Here is a 19,393-nt window from a genome sequence, read left to right on the forward strand (position 1 = left end):
AAAATGAATCCACTAGCCTGAAAGCCCTGGCCTTTTCTTTTCTATAAAATCTCAGCATAGATCTTCTCTCTTTTATTCATCAATCTCCTTCATCAAGGTCTCTCTTTAATACTCACACAAAATCGTTCTCACTTAACTCTGTCTAGGTACACTGGCCATTTGCCTGGAATGCTCTTTCCCCTGCTTAAATGTCTAATTCTAGAGCTTTCTTAATGTGTTCGTATAAATGTCTCCCCTTAAAATGGTCTTCTGAGACCACCACACCTAACATAGATGTCTCCCCTTGGTTACTGTCTCTGGAACAGGGATCAGGTCTGTATCTATAACTATGTATCTGTGTTTCTTTGGGCAGCGATTGTTACCTAGTAAATATTTTTTTAATGTTTCATGAATGATGAAATTCAGCTGAAAAAGTATTGAGTGTTCATGTGATCCTGGTAGAGCAAGCTCTACGAAGTTCATGGTTTTAATCTTAAATATTTCAGTTGATATTAATTCTTAGAAAACTATTTGAGTACTCAAAGATATGTAGGAAATAATTGTTTTTAGGCATGTTTTTTATATTTTATTAAAGATAATTAGCATATTAAGGCTATATAGTGAGAAAGTATTCTTATCCTCAATCAAATCACAACCCCTCTGTGAAGACTGATATGGTTGACAAATATTGACAGATATTTGAACACCTATTATGTTACTTAATATAACTTCAGGAAAGAAAATTGATACTAAACACCATATAGTATGTTGTCTTACTAAAGTTATGTATTTTTACATACGGACATTAAAACTTTAAAAAAAATTTAAAAAGACATATGCTTATGTATTTTAAACATTCATCAGGGTTGTTTCTCTGAATTCTTCTTTTCTTAAGATTTTATTTATTCATTTGAGAGAGAGAGAACACAAGTGGTGGAGAGATGTACGGGAGCAGCAGCAGGAGAGGGAGAAGCAGACTCCCCACTAAGCAGGGAGCCGATTGTGAGGCTCAATCCCAGGACCCTAGGATTATAACGTGAGCCAAAGGTAGATGCCCATACATCTGAGCCACCCAGGCACCCCTATTTCTCTGAATTCTAAGGCAAGGAAGTAATTAATGCACACTTATTTTATATTAAATCTGTGCTATGAATTTTTCCACTAGATTTTTAATAAAAGTGAACTTAATAATTGTGTGAATTTTAAGGGAATAAAATAGATGGTATTATATTTTTATTTTAATTATTCCAATAAATATATTTAAGACTCAAAAGCCCCAAATAGGACAGGACACAAAAAAGAATCAGACTTCACTTAGGAAGTGAGCCAGGAACCAAGATGCTGGCTGCTGAGTCTCTTAATGGCTGCTTTCATTTCCTGATTCCTCAGAGTATAAATAATTGGATTAAGGAGGGGGGTGATTATAGAGTAAAACACAGAAAGAAACTTATCTACAGAGTAACTACTGAATGGGAAAGCATAGATGAAGATAGTGGGACCAAAGAAGAGTGTGACCACAGTGATATGAGCAGATAGTGTGGACACTGCCTTGGAGGATGCCCTAGAGGAGTGCTGCCAGATGGTAACCAGCATGACAATATAGGATATGAGCAAGAAAATGAAGCAGATCAGGGAGAGGAATCCACTGTTTGCAATCACCAAGAGCTCTAGGATATAGGTATCAGTGCAGGCAAGCTTGATGACCAGGGGAAGGTCACAGAAAACGCTGTCCACAACATTGGGACCACAGAAAGGTAAGCCTGCAGTGAAAACCATCTGGCTTGTGGTATGTATGAACCCAATTGCCCACGAGAGCAGTAGAAGTACAATGAGAGCCCTGCGATTCATGATGGTCTTATAGTGCAAGGGTTTACGTATGGCAACATACCTATCCATGGCCATCGCTATCAGAAGAGACATCTCTCCACCCCCAAAGAAGTGCATAAAAAACATCTGGGCCATGCAGCCCCACAAGGAGATGGTCTTGCGTTTTCTAAGGAAGTCCGCAATTACTTTGGGAGTTGCAGCAGAAGAAAGACACAAGTCAAAAAATGATAAATTTGCCAGAAAGAAATACATGGGGGAATGAAGATGGTTGTCAACTATTACAGAGATCACAATGAGGAGGTTTCCTACTATGATGGCTACATAGACAAGAAAGAAGATCGCAAAAAAGAGTATTTGAATTTCTTGAGAATTGGAAAGTCCCAGCAAGATGAACTCAGAAACACTTGATCTGTTGTTTGGGAGATCCATTTATCCTTTTGCATGTTCGTCAGAGGTTGCCTAGAAGAAGAAAAAAACAGGGTGTCACAGGGACTCAGAAGTCAGTAAACCTGATCTTTACTTACATGCTGTCTCATATGTAGGCAAACAACCATTTTGGTAATATGACTGCTTCGCAGGTATTTTGCAGGAGATATTTCATAGGACCGCATGACAGTACAAAGTGCGGAGGGCATGGAGCCAACTAAATGAAATGTGTGTGTTGGTTATCAGGAGCAAGGTTGCTTGGACATTTGAGAAAACCTTTCCCTTCTTGTTCAGCTGCAGATCATACTGTGGGAAACAACTTATTAGAAAGATAGAAAAGAGTTTTGGAAGGCATCAGCAAAAAAGATTTTTATATTTTTCAGAAAGTGCATTTACTGACACATTTTTGTGACAGTCTCAGTATGCAGCAAAAAAATTGCCATATTATAGGCACCTGGGTGGCTCAATTAGTTAAGTATCCAGCTCTTGGTTTTAGCTCAGGTCATGATAATCATGAATGGTGGGATTGAGCCCCCTGGAGGCTTGCACTGAACCCATGCAGACATCTTCAGATTCTTTCTCCCTCTCCCTCTGCTCATCCTCTCTCAAATAAATAAAATCTTAAAAAAAGGTTTGCCATATTAAATATTGCTGAAGTCACATAATCGGCATTATGCTTCTTAAATAGAACTGATTACAAATCATGAGCATATGGTTGTTAGAAGGTTGAATATGGGTACAGTTATATTATTAACTGAGATTAAAGCCCATTACTAAGGGTAGAGTAAGGTTATTAGAATTGAATGACCAGATTGACTCTCAAAACTACAGATGCTCACTTACATATTGCCTAACTCTTCATGTGATTAGACATGAAGTATATCCTATCTGTGCATGGTATCCAGTTGTTGCAAAATTGAATTAAATATCCATTTTTATCTGGTATCTTTTTTTAAGTCATATGTTTTCACATATGTAAGTGAAACATAATACATTATGTTTCACTTACATACAAGTGAAACATTCTATTACATATGTAATAGAAACATCTAAATCACTATCATTAATACTAGTGAAGTTTACCATTATAGTCTTGTTATTATAGTCTTGTTCCACTTAACTCCCATTACTAAGGGGTAAAGAGTAAGGTGAATCATTGACCTTTGTAAACATGATTTTATAAAATTTCAAATATGTTGGATTGTTTGAAAAGAGTGCCATTTTGGATTATTTAGCTTTCTTGGACCTGTCCTTTCTCACAATTACTTCCTTAAAGTTCTTTTAGCCTTTAACTTTATCAAGATGGAAAAAGTCATATATTATGTTACTGACTGAGATGGATTCAGCTAAGCTAAGTGAACTTTTAAAAAATACACACATATCAGGGGAATAGGTCAGCACTCAATGTATATCAATTCACTTTTTCGAGACCTTCCTGTTTGCCTGATTGTAGCTCTGTTTTTCAAGTCTTATTCCAGGCTTGTAGTTCCTCTCCAGTCCTTTCCTTGGTTTTATGAAAGCCTAGACCCAGGCCTAATGCAGATCACCAGAAAAGAAAATAGAATACATGGTTTCAGGGTACCTATTAAACTTTTGGGTACATAGTTCAAATTTTTAAAATACAGTATATTTAGATAACATAATAAGCATTTACTCATATTCTCTTTTCTATATATGATTACTATCACTAACACACACAGTTATTGTAAGTGGCTTATAATCTCCCATTATGTTTGACACCATCTTTCAGAGTAGCATAAAAACTTGCTTCTTTCAGGGGTGGCTGGGTTGTTTAGTCAGTAAGTGTCTGCCTTCGGCACAGGTCATGATCCCAGGGACCTGGGATCGAGCCCCATGTCGGGCTTCCTGATCAGCAGGAAGCGTGCTTCTCCCTCTCCCACTCCCCCTGCTTGTGTTCCCTTTCTTCCTGTGTCTCTTTCTGTCAAATAAATAAATAAAATCTTTAAAAACAAAACAAAAAACGTTCCTTATTTCACAAGGCAATAGAACTGAAAATGGAAATCTCTGTTAGTTCTCATTCACAGATGTGAATGTGTATTTGTTCTTTGTGCTTCACACCCCTGCTGTAAGACAATGATCTTACCTAAACTACAGTTTCTGGACGTTCTATATTTGTCTGCAGTATGCAATAAGTACATTTGCAGGTGCACATGGGTCTGGCAGAGATAGAGTCCTAGACAAGATGCTGTCTCTAAATTTTTTTCACATTAAAGTGTTTAACTACTTGGCCATTTTCAGAATGTTGCCATAGGAAAGTTGAATTTTCTCATACACTTTCTAATAATTCCTAAGAAGTTAATGAAACCATCAATGTTTTATAAGTGGTGATATTCTATGATTTTCAAAGTCATGAACCAAGTATTTTACCCTTGCATTTCTATCATTTATCTCTCCTTTAAAATAATTGCGTTTCTAAAAACAATGAAGGAACTTTCTCTTTTTGCTATATATAAGTCAAAGAATAAAATCTTTAAACCTGATAAAGATAACCAAACAATTTGAGCATACCTAGATTTCTTTTCCCTAAGAATAACTTACTTTGCTGGACTGTTATCTTAATTCCTGGTAGCCATTTATATAGTCTTTCTGATTTTTGTATTTTTTTTTCAGTTGTGACAAAATCAGGTATATTCCAGTTTAATTTTACCCTTCCAGCCTTCTCTTCAATTATCTTTTTGGTATGTGAACATATTACTTATGGATACATTTAAGGTTATTAATGAAAATAATGAGATAGATGAAAATAATGAGAGAGATGGTATGTAAGGTAGAGTAATGGCTCAGGATTATGTAACCTACCTGTTTGCACTTGGACTTCAGAAGTAACATTGATATGAAGTGGACGCTTAATCTTCATCATTCAGTGATTTTATTTTCTGCTCTGAACTTCAAAAGACAGCTATATATCAGTGTATCGCTAGTAGAAGCACAAAGGAGAACACTCATTTGATTGTTTTTAGATTCCCCAGAGACTAGTAGTAAAAAAGCAATTGGGCTGTTAAAATAAATTTGTGACACTACATGAATGAGACATCATTTTTCATCCATAAAATTGATAATACTTTAAAGACAATATTCAGTAATCAGGTGGGCAGTGGAAAGGTGTGACTAGAGTTGAATTATGAAAATTTTATATTATGTTCATTCTTTTGTTGGAGTTTGTTTTCTACAGTAATCGCTAAAAATGTATTTAGGAAAATTTAAATATTCTAGATTATTTTAATTCTAAATTGCATTAAGGCTGAAATTTTCACATTTAAACTCTAATCTGTCTAGAATTTATTGGTAAATACTGTGAGGTAATTTTTTTATCTTTGCAATTAAATAATAATTCATTCCAGTAAGAATTTGTTAGGCTTTCTTTATAACCTTTTGAATTTGTTGATAGATCAGGTTCTTCTCCTGGTGTACTCATTTTGTGTTTTTTTTCTCCCTCACAATTTTCGAGGAGGTACTACAAATTTTACTACTCATTATGTTTACAATATATTTAATGTATGGAAGGGCAAGTCTGCATTCACTCAATGCTTTATTCATTCAGTTTTCTTGGTGAGCTTCATATGGTTTTATTCTAAATTAGATTTATTTTCTAAAGTTATAAAATTCCACCGATATTTTGATATTACAGTATTAAACTTTATAAGAAATGTAAAAAAAAATGAACAGAATTACAACATTGAGTCTTTCATCCAAAAGGATTTTATTTCCTCTAAATGTCTGCCTACTTATGATACAATAAAATTTTCTCATCTTCATTATCAACACATTTTTTGCAACTCATTTTTTATTATAATTAATTTTGTCTATTTCCTACTTTGATGCTTTACTTAATATGATCTTTATCATAATTGATTTTATTGTTTTCATTTTTTACATATTTAAGTGGTAAATGGTATCATTGTGGAAATTTCATTTGCAATTCTTTTCAGTTCATTGTCTTCTTTGTTTTAGGTTACTTGTAAAATAACCTATAAATATTAATAACATATTTTTTCTAATACATTTCTTGTGTGTTATTGTATTAACTAGAATTTTAGAACAATGCTGAATAACAGTGATAATAACTATGGCAGAACTTGTTAGTTTCCCAACCATGACCCTTCCTTATTTCTTAAAAAGAAAGCTTATTTTCTAGGGATCAGCTGTCAGTGCACTTCCGTGGAGTCTCCAACCCACACACAAAGTTGATCTCCCTCCCTGATCCAGTCACAGTTTTTCATTTTCATTTTCCTCACCAGTTTAGCAATGAGTCCAGAACATTTCCAGTAAGGAATATTTTCCTGCCAAACACATGATTGTATCGTGGTGAGACCAATGTTGGATTTTGGACCTACACATATATGAGATAATAAATTTGGCCGAGTAGCCTTCTCCCATTCTTCATTAGTATCAGACACCTGAATTCATTAAATAACATTATGCACCCTTCCCTGCAAGAAAAAGTCGCCAATACCATGAAAGTAAACAGTGTTATTAGGAAGCTACTTGGTGAAAATTCTTTGTAGGTGCTGACTCCTAGGAGAGTTTTATACTTTTCCTCTCCCTAACTCCATTTTTTCTCAAGTCTATTTGGAAAATTTTGAGTTTTTATACTAATGTTAAGTACTATAAATGCTTATAGTTTAATGCTATCAGTTAAATATTGTACAAACAGAAGGATGTTAAGTAATTACTCAAGTGACAAAATATCTGAGTTGCTAACAGAAAATGTTCAGGGAAACCAAAGATAAGCATCAGCTGGAAGCTACCACCAAATCTAAGCTGGAGGGGCAAAAGAAGATGCAGTTATGCCATCGCCCAAGGGTGTGATCATGTTTTTGTTTTCTTCTTCTCCCTTGAGAAACTTCCATGAACATAGAGGCCTCATCCAACCAAATTTATTATCTCATATCTGCAAAGGTCTTTTTGCATGTACATATTCACAAGTTTCCTGATAAGGGTGTTGACTTCTTTGGGAGATCATTATTCTGGTTATAACAACTACTGTGCAAAAGTCTGAAGTGTTGTGGCCCATTTCCCTAAGAGAACTAGAGCCATGGAAGTGTGGCTGAGTTTCAGAGTAAGCCACAGAAGTACTGCATATATCTGGACTAAGGTAGTGTGAATATGTGTATGTGTGTGTATATTCTTTGTCGTCCTTTCCTCCTACCTCATGTTAATCTAACAGTGATACTCATTTGTAAGCATCTGGAGGTCAAGTGACTCAGGGTCCTGGAAATGCAGTCTTCATGGATTAGGGTAGCCAATGATACAGAGCAAATTTGTAGAAATGAAAAGAATGGATTGAAAGGAAAATGGACATGCGATGGCACACATCCTTTTATTATTCAGTCTTTCTGGAATACAAGTGTGGTGTGTGGAATTTCTACAGACATTTTGTGACAAATTATTTTTTAAAGATTTTACTTATTTATTTGACAAAGGGAGATCACAAATAGTCAGAGAGGCAGGCAGAGAGAGAGAGAGAGAGAGGAAAGCAGGCTCCCTGCTGAGCAGAAAGCCCGATGTGGGGCTCAATCTCTGGACCCTGAGATCATAACCTGAGCTGGAGGCAGTGGCTTAACCTACTGAGCCACCCAGGCACCCCTTTGTGACAAATTATTTAAAAAAAGAGCATACACACAGGAGGTTTTGGAGTCTCTGGTGATACTGTGGTACTACTATACCAACACTGTACTAAGATATTATGATTTGTTTTACACTAACCATAACACTGTAATCATGGTTGATTACTAGCAGATCAACAATGAGACAAAATGAACACAAAAACCTCATTCTTTGAAATGAAAGGGTCCTGACACATTTGTAAAGTTTTGGGGAGTTTATATAGGGCAAGTATTCTGAGACATCAGCTTAAAAGTTAAAGTATGGCATCTTGTACCTCAATCACTACCACAAAGAAGTAAGCATAATGTCTGGTAGTTCGCTCCAAGTTTTAGGAGCTGTACATTCCAACATGTGTATATTAGTTATTGATTGACTGACATGAGGGTTCTAGTTTTTATGAACTTAATTCAGGAAAGCAACTTAGCAGATTTAGTACAGAGTGAAAGTAGCCTTATTACTGGGGCCGTATGTCCAGGCAAATTCTACAGTATTAAAATTACCTATGTTGGGAAACAGACAATTTATAAGGTTTTACATATTCTAATAGGAGAATCACAGTGTAGTTTCCTAAGATTATGTAGCATGGCTATGCCATGTGTAGCAGAGAACTGTACATGAGTTGGAAATCAGCTCCTGTCATTCTGCTATGCCCACATAGAAATGGACCATGGTAGCATAGAACTTCTACTGACTATTGAGATGGAGCTATTTTTCATATTTGTGTTCTTTTATATTAAGATGTACTAAAGAACATCACAATTTTAAAATTGTACCCTGCTATCTTTGGGTGGCATCCTTTAGGATGTAGTGTACACTCTTATTATATAAATCACATTATATACAATTTGTTCCCAATAAGAAGAATCTTCAGGATTTTATAGGATATTCCCCATTCTTCATTCCCTGTAATACATGTGTATAATATATGCCTTCTTTTTTCACAGCTTCAGGTTCTCTAGTTCCAGAAATTCTGGGATATGTTTCCACCAGTGATGCAGTAAGATTTCTATTAACCTCAAGCTCAGTCACTTTTCAGTTTTCTTTCCCAGAGATGTAAAGGCAAGGAAAGGTGTTACCATCCTGTAAAAGGTAATTTACTTTGACCACTACAAAGATAAGTAGGATCATGGAAAAAAAAATTTTTTATCCAAATTGAAATACTATGCTATTTCTGAGGTGAAAAAATGTATTGGATGGTATACTTACAGAGATGACATTGAAAAAGAAAAGATTAGTGAACATCAAAACATAGAAATAGCACTATACAAAGTAAAACACAAGGAGAATAAAAATAATTTTTTTCTAATATATTTTTTAAATTTTTATTTTTTATACACATATATTTTTATCCCCAGGGGTACAGGTCTGTGAATCACCAGGTTTACACACTTCACAGCACTCACCAAAGCACATACCCTCCCCAATGTCCATGTCCCACCCCCCTTCTCCCAAACCCCCACCCCATAGCAACCCTCAGTTTGTTTTGTGAGATTAAGAGTCACTTATGGTTTGTCTCCCTCCCAATCCCATCTTGTTTCATTGATTCTTCTCCTACCCACTTAAGCCCCCATGTTGCATCTCCACTTCCTCATATCAGGGAGATCATATGATAGTTGTCTTTCTCCGCTTGACTTATTTCGCTAAGCATGATATGCTCTAGTTCCATCCATGTTTTCGCAATTGCCAAGATTTCATTTCTTTTGATGGCTGCATAGTATTCCATTGTGTATATATACCACATCTTCTTTATCCATTTATCTGTTGATGGACATCTAGGTTCTTTCCCTAGTTTGGCTATTGTGGACACCACAATGAGATATCACCTCACACCAGTCAGAATGGCTAAAATCAACAAGTCAGGAAATGACAGATGCTGGCGAGGATGCGGAGAAAGGGGAACCCTCCTACACTGTTGGTGGGAATGCAAGCTGGTGCAACCACTCTGGAAAACAGCATGGAGGTTCCTCAAAATGTTGAAAATAGAACTGCCCTATGACCCAGTAATTGCACTACTGGGTATTTACCCTAAATATATGAATGTAGTGATCCAAAGGGGCACGTGCACCCGAATGTTTATAGCAGCAATGTCAACAATAAAAATAATTTTTATTATATACATCTCTTTAAAAGGTAAATGACCAGGGCGCCTGGGTGGCTCAGAGGCCGAAGCCTCTGCCTTCGGCTCAGGTCATGATCCCAGGGTCCTGGGATCGAGCCCCGAATCGGGCTCTCTGCTCAGCAGGGAGTCTGCTCCCCCCTCTCTCTCTGCCTGCCTCTCTGCCTACTTGTGATCTCTGTCTGTTAAATAAATAAATTTAAAAAAAAGGTAAATGACCATACACAGCAAAGGTAATAACAGTATATTGTTGAATATATTATCTCAATAGATTAACAGTAGACAGTAATATAAAACAGAACAAATACCAGGGCCAAGAGAAGGTGAATGGAAATATACTGTTGTAACTTTCTTATGATACCCAGAAAGATATATATTGATATTAGACTGTGATACAGTAAAATGTTCAGTATGTATTTGTAACCCTAAAATAAACACTAAAAACCTCAAGAAAAAGATAGCTAAGAGGTCAAGATTAGTCATACAAAAAAATTTAACTAAATAATAAGTAGAAAAAAAATATAAATAATACTCAAATATCCAAGAAAATACATAAAAAAGAAAACTGATAAAAAATGAAACAAATATAAAATAAAAACATTGTCAATTTTAACTGAAACATGTCTATTATGATATGTATAAATGAACTAATAACCTATTTAAAAGCAGAGATTATTGTATTGGATAGATGTATGTTGCATATAAGAAACAACCACTAATAATAAAGACCTATACAGATGAGAAGTGAAAGGATAGTGTAAGAAAAACTACTTTGATATGTTCCTGTTAACCAGACTGTATTGTATCAATTTACTGTTTTATTGTAACAAATTACCACAAACTTAGTGACCTAAAATAATAAAAATTTATTATGCTACAATTCTTTAAGTCAGAAATCTGATCCAGGTCTCACTGGGCTACACTTAGTTGGCAGAATTGTATTCCTTTCTGGAGACTCTATGAAAGAATCTGTTTCCTTGTCTTTTCCAATTAAACCAAATGAAGCAGAAAATGTGAAAAAATATAAATATAAAACATATGACAAGAAAGGAAATTTTAATCCAATCCTATAATAATAATCCTATAATAATCCTATTATATGTCATTTATTTTATGGGACTTGTCATGCATTTACATATACACACACACACACACACATACATACATACACACACATACATACATACACACACAAATCCAACAAGATATCATACTCTTTTTTGTACAGTCAATATTCAGTAGATGCTTATTTACATATATTAACATATTCCTTTTTGTGGTCTTAAAACATACTAATTCATAAGATCTTTGAATCTTTGAATACCCTTGTATTGGTCATCCTCCTCACTAGAATTTTCTGTCCCCAAGCAATTCCATGGGTGTATCTTTCAAGTTGCCTGGATATCAGCTAACCACTGCTCTAAAAGACCTTGCTTAACCACCAAAAGCAAAGAAACTAGCATATCCCAGTCAAACTCTATCATAACACTATTTTTTATTTGCTTTAGAGCACTATCACTTTTGGATATTATGGGTTGTTTTCAGTTTAATAGTTTAAATTGTGTTTATCTACCTGACTATATCCCCAAGAGACCTGGAATCTCACCTGCCTTATTCACATAGCTAGAACAGTGCCTGAAAATTGCCAAGTACTTAATAAATGTAGTATTTGCTAAAATGACTGAATGATTCAGTGCATGAATAAGTGTTTTAATCAGTTCCAACTAAATTTTCTCCATTGTTGCTTGTCTAATTCTTCTATTTCATTCAGTAAGCCATGTGACGATTCAGTAACTTCTTCATGGAAGCTTTCACTTCCTGGTTGCGAAGGGTATAAATCACAGGGTTCATCAAAGGAAAGATGACCGTGTGAAAGAGAGAAACCACTTTGTCAGCTGGGAAGGCTCTGAATGGGCGAGTATAGATGAAGATGGCAGGTCCAAACATCAGAAACACAATGATAATGTGTGTGGTACATGTGGAAAGAGCCTTATTCTTCCCCTCAGAGGAATGTCCCTGCACACGGCAGAGGATGACTGCATAGGAGGTCAGAAGTCCCAGGAAGCACAGCAGGGTAAGCAGGCCACTGTTGGACACCATCAGGAGCTCCACCACAAAAGTGTCTGTGCAGGCCAGCTTGATGACCTGTGGAACATCACAGAAGAAGTTATCCAGCTTGTTTGGACCACAGAAGGGCAAGTGGAGAATAAGGGCTACTTGTACAATGGAATGAGTGAAGCCTCCAAGCCACAGAGCCAACAGCAAGGCATAGCAGACTCTAGGGTTCATGACCGTGGAATAGTGCAAAGGATGACAAATGGCGATGTAGCGGTCAAAGGCCATCACAACAAGAAGGAACATCTCCCCCGCCCCCAGAAAGTGCAAGAAAAAGAGCTGAGTGATGCAGCCTCTGTAGGAGATTATTTTCTTCTCGGAGAGGAAGTCCACCAGCATCCTCGGAGCCACAATGAAGGAATAGGATGCATCAAGGAAAGCCAAATTGCCCAGAAAGAAGTAGAGTGGGGCTGTGAGGCCAGGGTCTGATCTGATGGTGAGGATGATGAGGAAATTTCCAGGGAGGATGATGAGGTAGAAAACTAAGACTAACACGAAAACTAGGAGTTGAGCCTGTTGAGACTGGGTCAGACCGAGGAGGATGAATTCTGTCACCAGTGTGTTATTCTCCCTCTCCATCTCTCCTCTGTCTGCAGAATAACAAAGTATTATCTGTTATAACCACCTTTTCATCTTTTCCATAACTCTTCTCCAGGTAAATACATTTACCACATTCAACACTTGTGTAGCTGAAAAAAAATGCATGTCCCATAAGTGTCTTGTGTTTTGAGTTGACCCTACTACCCTCCATTTCTTGATCCATCCCTAATGTGTTTTTTTTTTCATAACCACACACTCACTCTCATTTAACCATGTGCTTCTATATAATTGTGTTCCTCTAGGACTCTGGGCTACTTTGCTTAAAGAATAGTGGAAATTTCCTGATGAAAACAGAACTTAATTAACCATTATTAATTTGTTAGGTGTGTTGTTTTCTCAGTTAGCTGTGGTGCACTGTCTCTAACGTTTAGATTTGTTGCCGGGGTTTTGTTTCTTCTCTTCATTCCTGCAGAGCAAAGTGCTTTTGCAAGTGCTTCTTTCCTTTAGCTCCTGTAGAATTCTTAGTTCTTGGTGGTATCTGTATGTTTTGTTTTCTAAATGTGTCTTTCACTCGCTCTTATTGCATTGTTCTGCTTTGGTGCCCTCTTGCACCTTTGTTCTAAACTGGTTTAGAGTCTCAAGCAAAAATTCTACATTCTCATAACATAGAGGTATTCCCTTAGGTACATTCTTGGTTTGGATCCCAATCCTGAAACTGCTACATACCTTTTAAATCCTAATGAATACTAATCTAGTTTTATTTCTCACCATGTGCCAATAACATATTTTTCCCTCAGATCTCAGAATGATAGCCAAATGATATCCTGCCCACAAATATTTCCTTCTAAAACATATTGGAATATATAAAATATTTTATATATCTCAACTGATATAATCAAAGCATGATAGAGTTGGAATTGGTCATATAGGACATATAGTATGACATACTCTTTGGGTAGGAGAGAAAAACAAAGCAATTACAGTTAGGATTTTTAGTTTTACAATTCTCTTCTTCATTCTTCACAAGTGGTAAGAAAAATGAGACGTGTGTATTCCTCAGTTTAATTGATTAGGACATTAGTAATCATCATCTACCCATTGATACTACCTTATTTAGGAAATTAATCATAATTTTGCTTGCATAAATGTTTCCCCCTTTCTGGCTGTTATCTGGTCTAAATAAGAATTCTATTTAGAATTGTATTTGTGGTCATTTTCTAATTTGTATATTACTATAATTGTAGAAACTTGTTTTGTTTTTTTATTTTTTTTTAAATATTTTCATTTATTTGACAGGGAGAGAGATCACAAGTAGGCAGAGAGGCAGGCAGAGAGAAAAAGGGGAGGAAGCAGGCTCCCTGCGGAACAGAGAGCCCAATGCGGCGCCCGATCCCAGGACCCTGGGATCACGACCCGAGCCGAAGGCAGAGGCTTTAACCCAGTGAGCCACCCAGGCGCCCCGAAACTTATTTTGTAAATATATACTCATATATTGTGACACCTGTACATGTTTGACTGTTGGCATGAATGAATTAAAATATGAAAGATTGCTAATTGTAACACAATACTGTAATGTGACAAATAACTAAAGTTTCCTTGATTTTGAATTACATGCAATAGTTATTTTTCAAAAGTACTATGAATACAATGGAATACAGTTTGGCAATATAGAGAAATTACATATTGTAACATGCTACAATGTTGACGAACTCAAAACCATTATGCTATATGAAAGGAACCAGTCACAAAGGACCACATATTGTTCAACTCATTTTCTGAAAATCTGTAGACAAGGCACATTAATAAAGATAGGAAGTAGAAGAGTGGTTGCCTAGGGCTATGGGTGAAATGAGGAATGACTGCTAATATGAGTTTTCTTTTTGGAGTGATTAAAATGCTCTAAAATTTATCATGGTGATACTTGCATAACTCTGTAAATAAACTTAAAATGATTGACTTATACACCTTAAATGGTAAATTTTATATTATGTTGATTATATCTCAATAAATTTTTTTGTAAAGATTTATTTGAGTGAGAGAGAAAATGCACAGAGTGGGGAGAGGCAGAGAGAGAGGGAGATAGGATCTTTAAGCAGACTCCCTGTGGAGCATGGAGCTGGACGCAGGTTTCTATCCCAGAAGCCCAAGATCACAACCTGAGCTGACCAGAGTTAGACACTGAAATGACTCCACCACCCTGTTGCCCCTCAATAAATCTTTTTTTTTAAAGTGCCATTATTTGTGGAAGGGAAAACTGGAGAAGTAAAAAGTCCCAATTGAAATTTGACAGAAATTTTTGATAGCATTCCTAGAAAGAAGATGGAGGAAGAGAGGAAAAAGGAAAAAACAAAAGAAAACAAAACTAAGGAAAAATCAACCTTAAAAAGTCCATTAAAACAAATTTAGGCAATATGCTAGTATTTTAGGGCACACTTAATAGAAACATCAGAGCATATGTTCTGTGTGATTGTAACATTTGTAACTAGCAGCTAAATGTTATGCAAAAGGAATTTATAACTCATGGGCATATATCTGTGCATAGAGATACTTATTCACATATGAATAAACTCTATAGTGAGTCTAAGGAACAAAACAAATGAGCAGGGGCGCCTGGGTGGCTCAGTGGGTTAAAGCCTCTGCCTTCGGCTGGGGTCATGATCCCAGTGCCCTGGGATCAAGCCCTGCATCGGGCCCTCTGCTCAGCAGGGAGCCTGCTTCCTCCTCTCTGCCTGCCTCTCTCTGCCTACTTGTGATCTCTGTCTGTCAAATAAATAAATACAATCTTAAAAAAAAAAAAAATGAGCAAAGGGGGAAAAATGAGAGAGAGGCAAATCAAGAAGCATATATTTTTTTAAGATTTTATTTATTTATTTGACAAAGAGAGATCACAAGTAGGCGGAGAGGCAGCCAGAGAGAGAGGAGGAAGCAGGCTCCCCACAGAGCAGAGAGCCCGATGTGGGGCTTGATCCCAGGACCCCAGGATCATGACCTGAGCTGAAGGCAGAGGCTTTAACCCATTGAGCCATCCAGGAGCCCCTAAGAAACAGATTCTTAATTATAGAGAAGAAACTAACTGATGGTTACCACTGGGGGAGTGGGTAGGTCATGTGTTAAATAGATGATGGTGATTAAGATGTGCATTTGTGATGAGCATCACCCCTTGTATGGAAGTATTGAGTCATTATATTGTACACCTGGAACTAAAACTACACTGTATATTAACTAACTGGAATTTTTTTTAAAAAGCCTAAAAACAAAGGAAATAAGAAAAAAATATCTTTGCGATCCTTGAAATTATCTGAGGAGTTTTCTTCTGTCTTTCACCCAGAATGCCTCCACATTCATTTCTTATTCTGTCTCTAGAAACCTATAGAAACCTGCTCTCAGGAAAGTCAGTCAATTGCTCCTTCTAACTATTCTTAGTCTTTGTGCTTTCCAGGTGCTCACTGACAGTTATTTCATGCTTTTCTGAGTTTGACAATTCCAAGCCACAGGAAGGATTCTAAGAGTTACAGTCTTCCATCTTCCTCTGCTTTGTTTTTCCAGATCCACTTCTATGCCCTGTTAGTAACAGATGGAATTGCATACCACTTCCCCCTTTAACCCACTTTCTTTTCTCATTCTCATTTATATACCTTCTGTTCCTGTGCTTCTCAAATTGTGCTCATCACAGAGACTGAGGACAGACATGCATCAGAGGAACATTACTCTGCATAAAATGAATTCCTGGGGAAAAGAAGCCCAAAACAGTGACTCTCACAGAGACCAGCATTTTGCTCTTGTCAGGGCAAAGAAGTATTGTTAATGTGGGCCCGGATAGAGACCTGAATGTTTTCATCATCCCTAACCTTGTTATGTCAACTGGTAGAAAAACACATTTGGCATTGAAGATGTGCAGTGGAGAGGGGGTTCATATCCTCCCCTCTCTCTCAGAGTGCAGACAAAGCATCCACAAGGCCTCACTGAGGATGCCTAGATTCCAGCTGCCATCAGATCAGCTCCTGGAACCAGGTGTTTGGAGACTGATCACCTTCCTAGCATCTCCTCCTTCATCTCTCCCCATTCATTTCCTCTTGCTTCTTTTTTATTTTTCTCATTTGCCCATTCTCTTTCTACTAGTTCTATTTTACACACTCATTTTCTCAGTTATTCTTTTTACATTTGCCTTACTTTTTATTCCTTTATTTTCCAGGCAGTTTCTCTCCATCGACCTTTTGCTTTTTCTTCCTCATTGCTCTCTTTCTTGTCATTCTCTTTCTTTCTCTCATTTACCCACATTCTTGGAGTCTTAATTCATTTTCACTCTGTTTTGTGCATGTATTCTATCATTACATTCAATGCCCATCTTTCCATCAATTCTGAGATGATAGATTATTTTTCTCTGAAGTAAAAGGAACATGGCACATGCTTCCTAAGTGTTCCATTCCAATAGATTTTTCTACAGATAAGAAGCTTGACTTCCTTTCACCGATAAGACTTTGTTCCTGAACATTATCCTTTTTGAAATTTACTTAGTCTCATCCACTCATTAATTACTTCACACTCTCTTCTCAAACATTTTGTCTAACTCATTCTGACAAAAATAAATTGATTTTTGCGCTCTGAAGTTAATCTCCTTAAAACCACCCTGCCAACATGAATCCATTTAATAAATGTTTGAAAATGACAGGGTGGTTTCTGGGGCAACTGGTTGGCTCAGTTGGTTGAGTGACACGCTCTTGATTTTGGCTCAGGTCATGATCTCAAGGACATGGGATTGAGCCCTGAGTAGGGGTCTGGGCTCAACGGGGTGTCTACTTGAGATTCTCTCCCTCTTCCTCTGCCTCTCACCTTGGCGAGCGTTCTCTCTCTCTAAAATGACAGTGTGTCTTCTCACTCTGTATTCATACCCTTTGTAATCTTTTCCTTTTTTATTTTTAAAAAGATTTTATTTGTTTATTTGTCAGAGAGAGAGAGCAATTGAGCACAGGCAGGAGGAGCAGCAGGTAAAGGGAGAAACAGGCTCCTTGCTGAGCAAGGAGCCCAGTGTAGGACTCGATCCCAGGACCTTGGGATCATGACCTGAGCCGAAAGCCGACACTTAACAGACTGAGCCACCCTTTATAAATTTTTAAATTTATACCACCCTTTTTAAAATTATTAAAATACACTCTTAAACACTTCTGCAAGTTTTGAAATATTTGGATCAAGCTGAAGAACATAAAAAAATATTTAATTGATACTAAACTTGAGGATTATATAAAACTTTATTCAGTTACTCAAATCTTCACTCAGACAACTACTTATCAATTCAATAGGATAGCTAAATTAGATGATGGAAACCTCTATCATCTTTTAATATTTTGTGTTTTTTTTTTTAATATTTTGTGGTTTTTAGATAGTATCATAAATGTTCCAGGAAGAACTCTGCTTTGGGAATTATTCTATCTTATTTAAGCTACTATTTCTCTAACTTGGGGAGCACATAACCTTAGCAAGTCATTTAGTCTTTTAAAATATGAATTTTTTTAATCTATAAGGGAGGAATAATATATCTATTCTTTTTCCTGCATAGGGTTGATATGAAAATCAAAGAAATGGGTTAGTAGCCACATTATATCCACATAAACAACTAAGAAAGCATTCAGTGATTAGAAAAATTCTAGTGAAAAATGCTAAGTGGACCTTGTGTCAATAGAATTTTTTGTCATTGTGCTGGAGTTAATCCCAGAGATGCTGACTGCGTAAATCTTAGTTATTTTGAGGTAAAACTTGTGTTGTTTCAAGGAAGAGTGTAAATTGTTTATTTGCATTGTTTCTTAAGCATAATGAATGTAGTAAGCCTGGGGAGGTTATTTTAGGTCTTGTTTTATAATTCAGGTAGTATTTGTGAATCAAGTCTAGTTTTAAGATCCTTAACTCTGAGCCTTGTATTTGTACATGTTAGGACCACATTCAAGAGAAGAAACTCGGGCCAACTGAGTGTGGTAACCAAGAGGTTTGTAAACCTGTGAAATCAGTGAAGTCTGTTTCTGGACTCAGCCTACCCCTTCTAACTTGTGATTCCCAATTTTCTTCTCCCCCTTATCTCTGATTTACAATAGGAAAAACCTAGTCATTTGTGTGATACTCAAATGTAAATCCAGGTGGTGAATCTCCCAAGGCTGTTGGCATGTTAACGTCTTTATAATAGTACAATTAAGGATTTTAACCTCTTTAATATAATACTAAACATCAGGACCTGCAGGATGTATATTTGAGGGACAGGGTAGAAAATGCTATATGTCTGAATTTAGAACTTACCCTTTTCCTGTTTCTGCAGGATTATTCCATTCTCATGCATTTTAAGGCAGCAAATGTCTCAGACAAATAGTATGATTTTCTTTGTATTCTTCCTCTCAATTCCTTCTAAATATGAAGAATGACCAAAAATTTCACCTTCTTAGGGCTCCACTGCTACTCTCAAACAAGAGGCTGTCCTCTTCCTTCTGATGAAAAGGAGATTATCTGATCATTTCTGAATTTTTTGTCAAATATATGTTCTCATGGTGGGACATTGTAAATTCTGAAATCTGCTGTGTCATTCGTGATGCAATAGGGAATATGCTTTGGGGTTTTTCAGCTACCTTAATCATGCAGGTGTTTCCAATGGGAATTATTAGAATGTCAAGTAGAATTTGAAAAGGAAAAAGACAAGAACATCTTAAGGATTAAAAATACTCAAAACATGTACTAGCTAAGATCCCACTGGATCATGTCAGCATTTTAAATTTGATGTTTTAA

General features: G+C 36.5%; 2 protein-coding genes across 2 annotated transcripts; both read right to left on the reverse strand.

Moving 5' to 3' along the window:
• Window positions 1–1,205: 1,205 nt before the first annotated feature.
• On the reverse strand, window positions 1,206–5,133 carry LOC309867733 (olfactory receptor 4K13-like). The gene is made up of 2 exons (XM_082736804.1): window positions 5,053–5,133; window positions 1,206–2,265 (listed from the first exon to the last, which is right to left on the reverse strand). The coding sequence occupies exon 2, from the start codon at window positions 2,233–2,235 to the stop codon at window positions 1,294–1,296; it is 942 nt and encodes a 313-aa protein (XP_082592930.1). The 5' UTR covers window positions 2,236–2,265; window positions 5,053–5,133; the 3' UTR covers window positions 1,206–1,293.
• Window positions 5,134–10,820: 5,687 nt separating this feature from the next.
• LOC309867710 (olfactory receptor 4N5) lies at window positions 10,821–19,119 on the reverse strand. The gene is made up of 2 exons (XM_082736778.1): window positions 18,914–19,119; window positions 10,821–12,681 (listed from the first exon to the last, which is right to left on the reverse strand). Exons 1-2 carry the CDS (start codon window positions 18,951–18,953, stop codon window positions 11,744–11,746), a joined length of 978 nt encoding a protein of 325 aa, XP_082592904.1. The 5' UTR covers window positions 18,954–19,119; the 3' UTR covers window positions 10,821–11,743.
• Between the last annotated feature and the right edge of the window lie 274 nt (window positions 19,120–19,393).

Source organism: Mustela nivalis (genome assembly GCF_964662115.1).
Source record: "Mustela nivalis genome assembly, chromosome: 6".
In the NCBI taxonomy this organism is placed as follows: Eukaryota; Metazoa; Chordata; class Mammalia; order Carnivora; family Mustelidae; genus Mustela; species Mustela nivalis.

Coding starts and splice junctions, on each gene's coding strand:
- LOC309867710 (XM_082736778.1), bottom strand. CDS start 18,953: ATGCATGAGAATGGAATAATCCTGCAGAAACAGGAAAAGG. Junction 12,682..18,913: donor CCTGCAGAAACAGGAAAAGG/GTAAGTTCTAAA, acceptor GTTATTCTGCAG/ACAGAGGAGAGATGGAGAGG.
- LOC309867733 (XM_082736804.1), bottom strand. CDS start 2,235: ATGGATCTCCCAAACAACAGATCAAGTGTTTCTGAGTTCATCTTGCTG.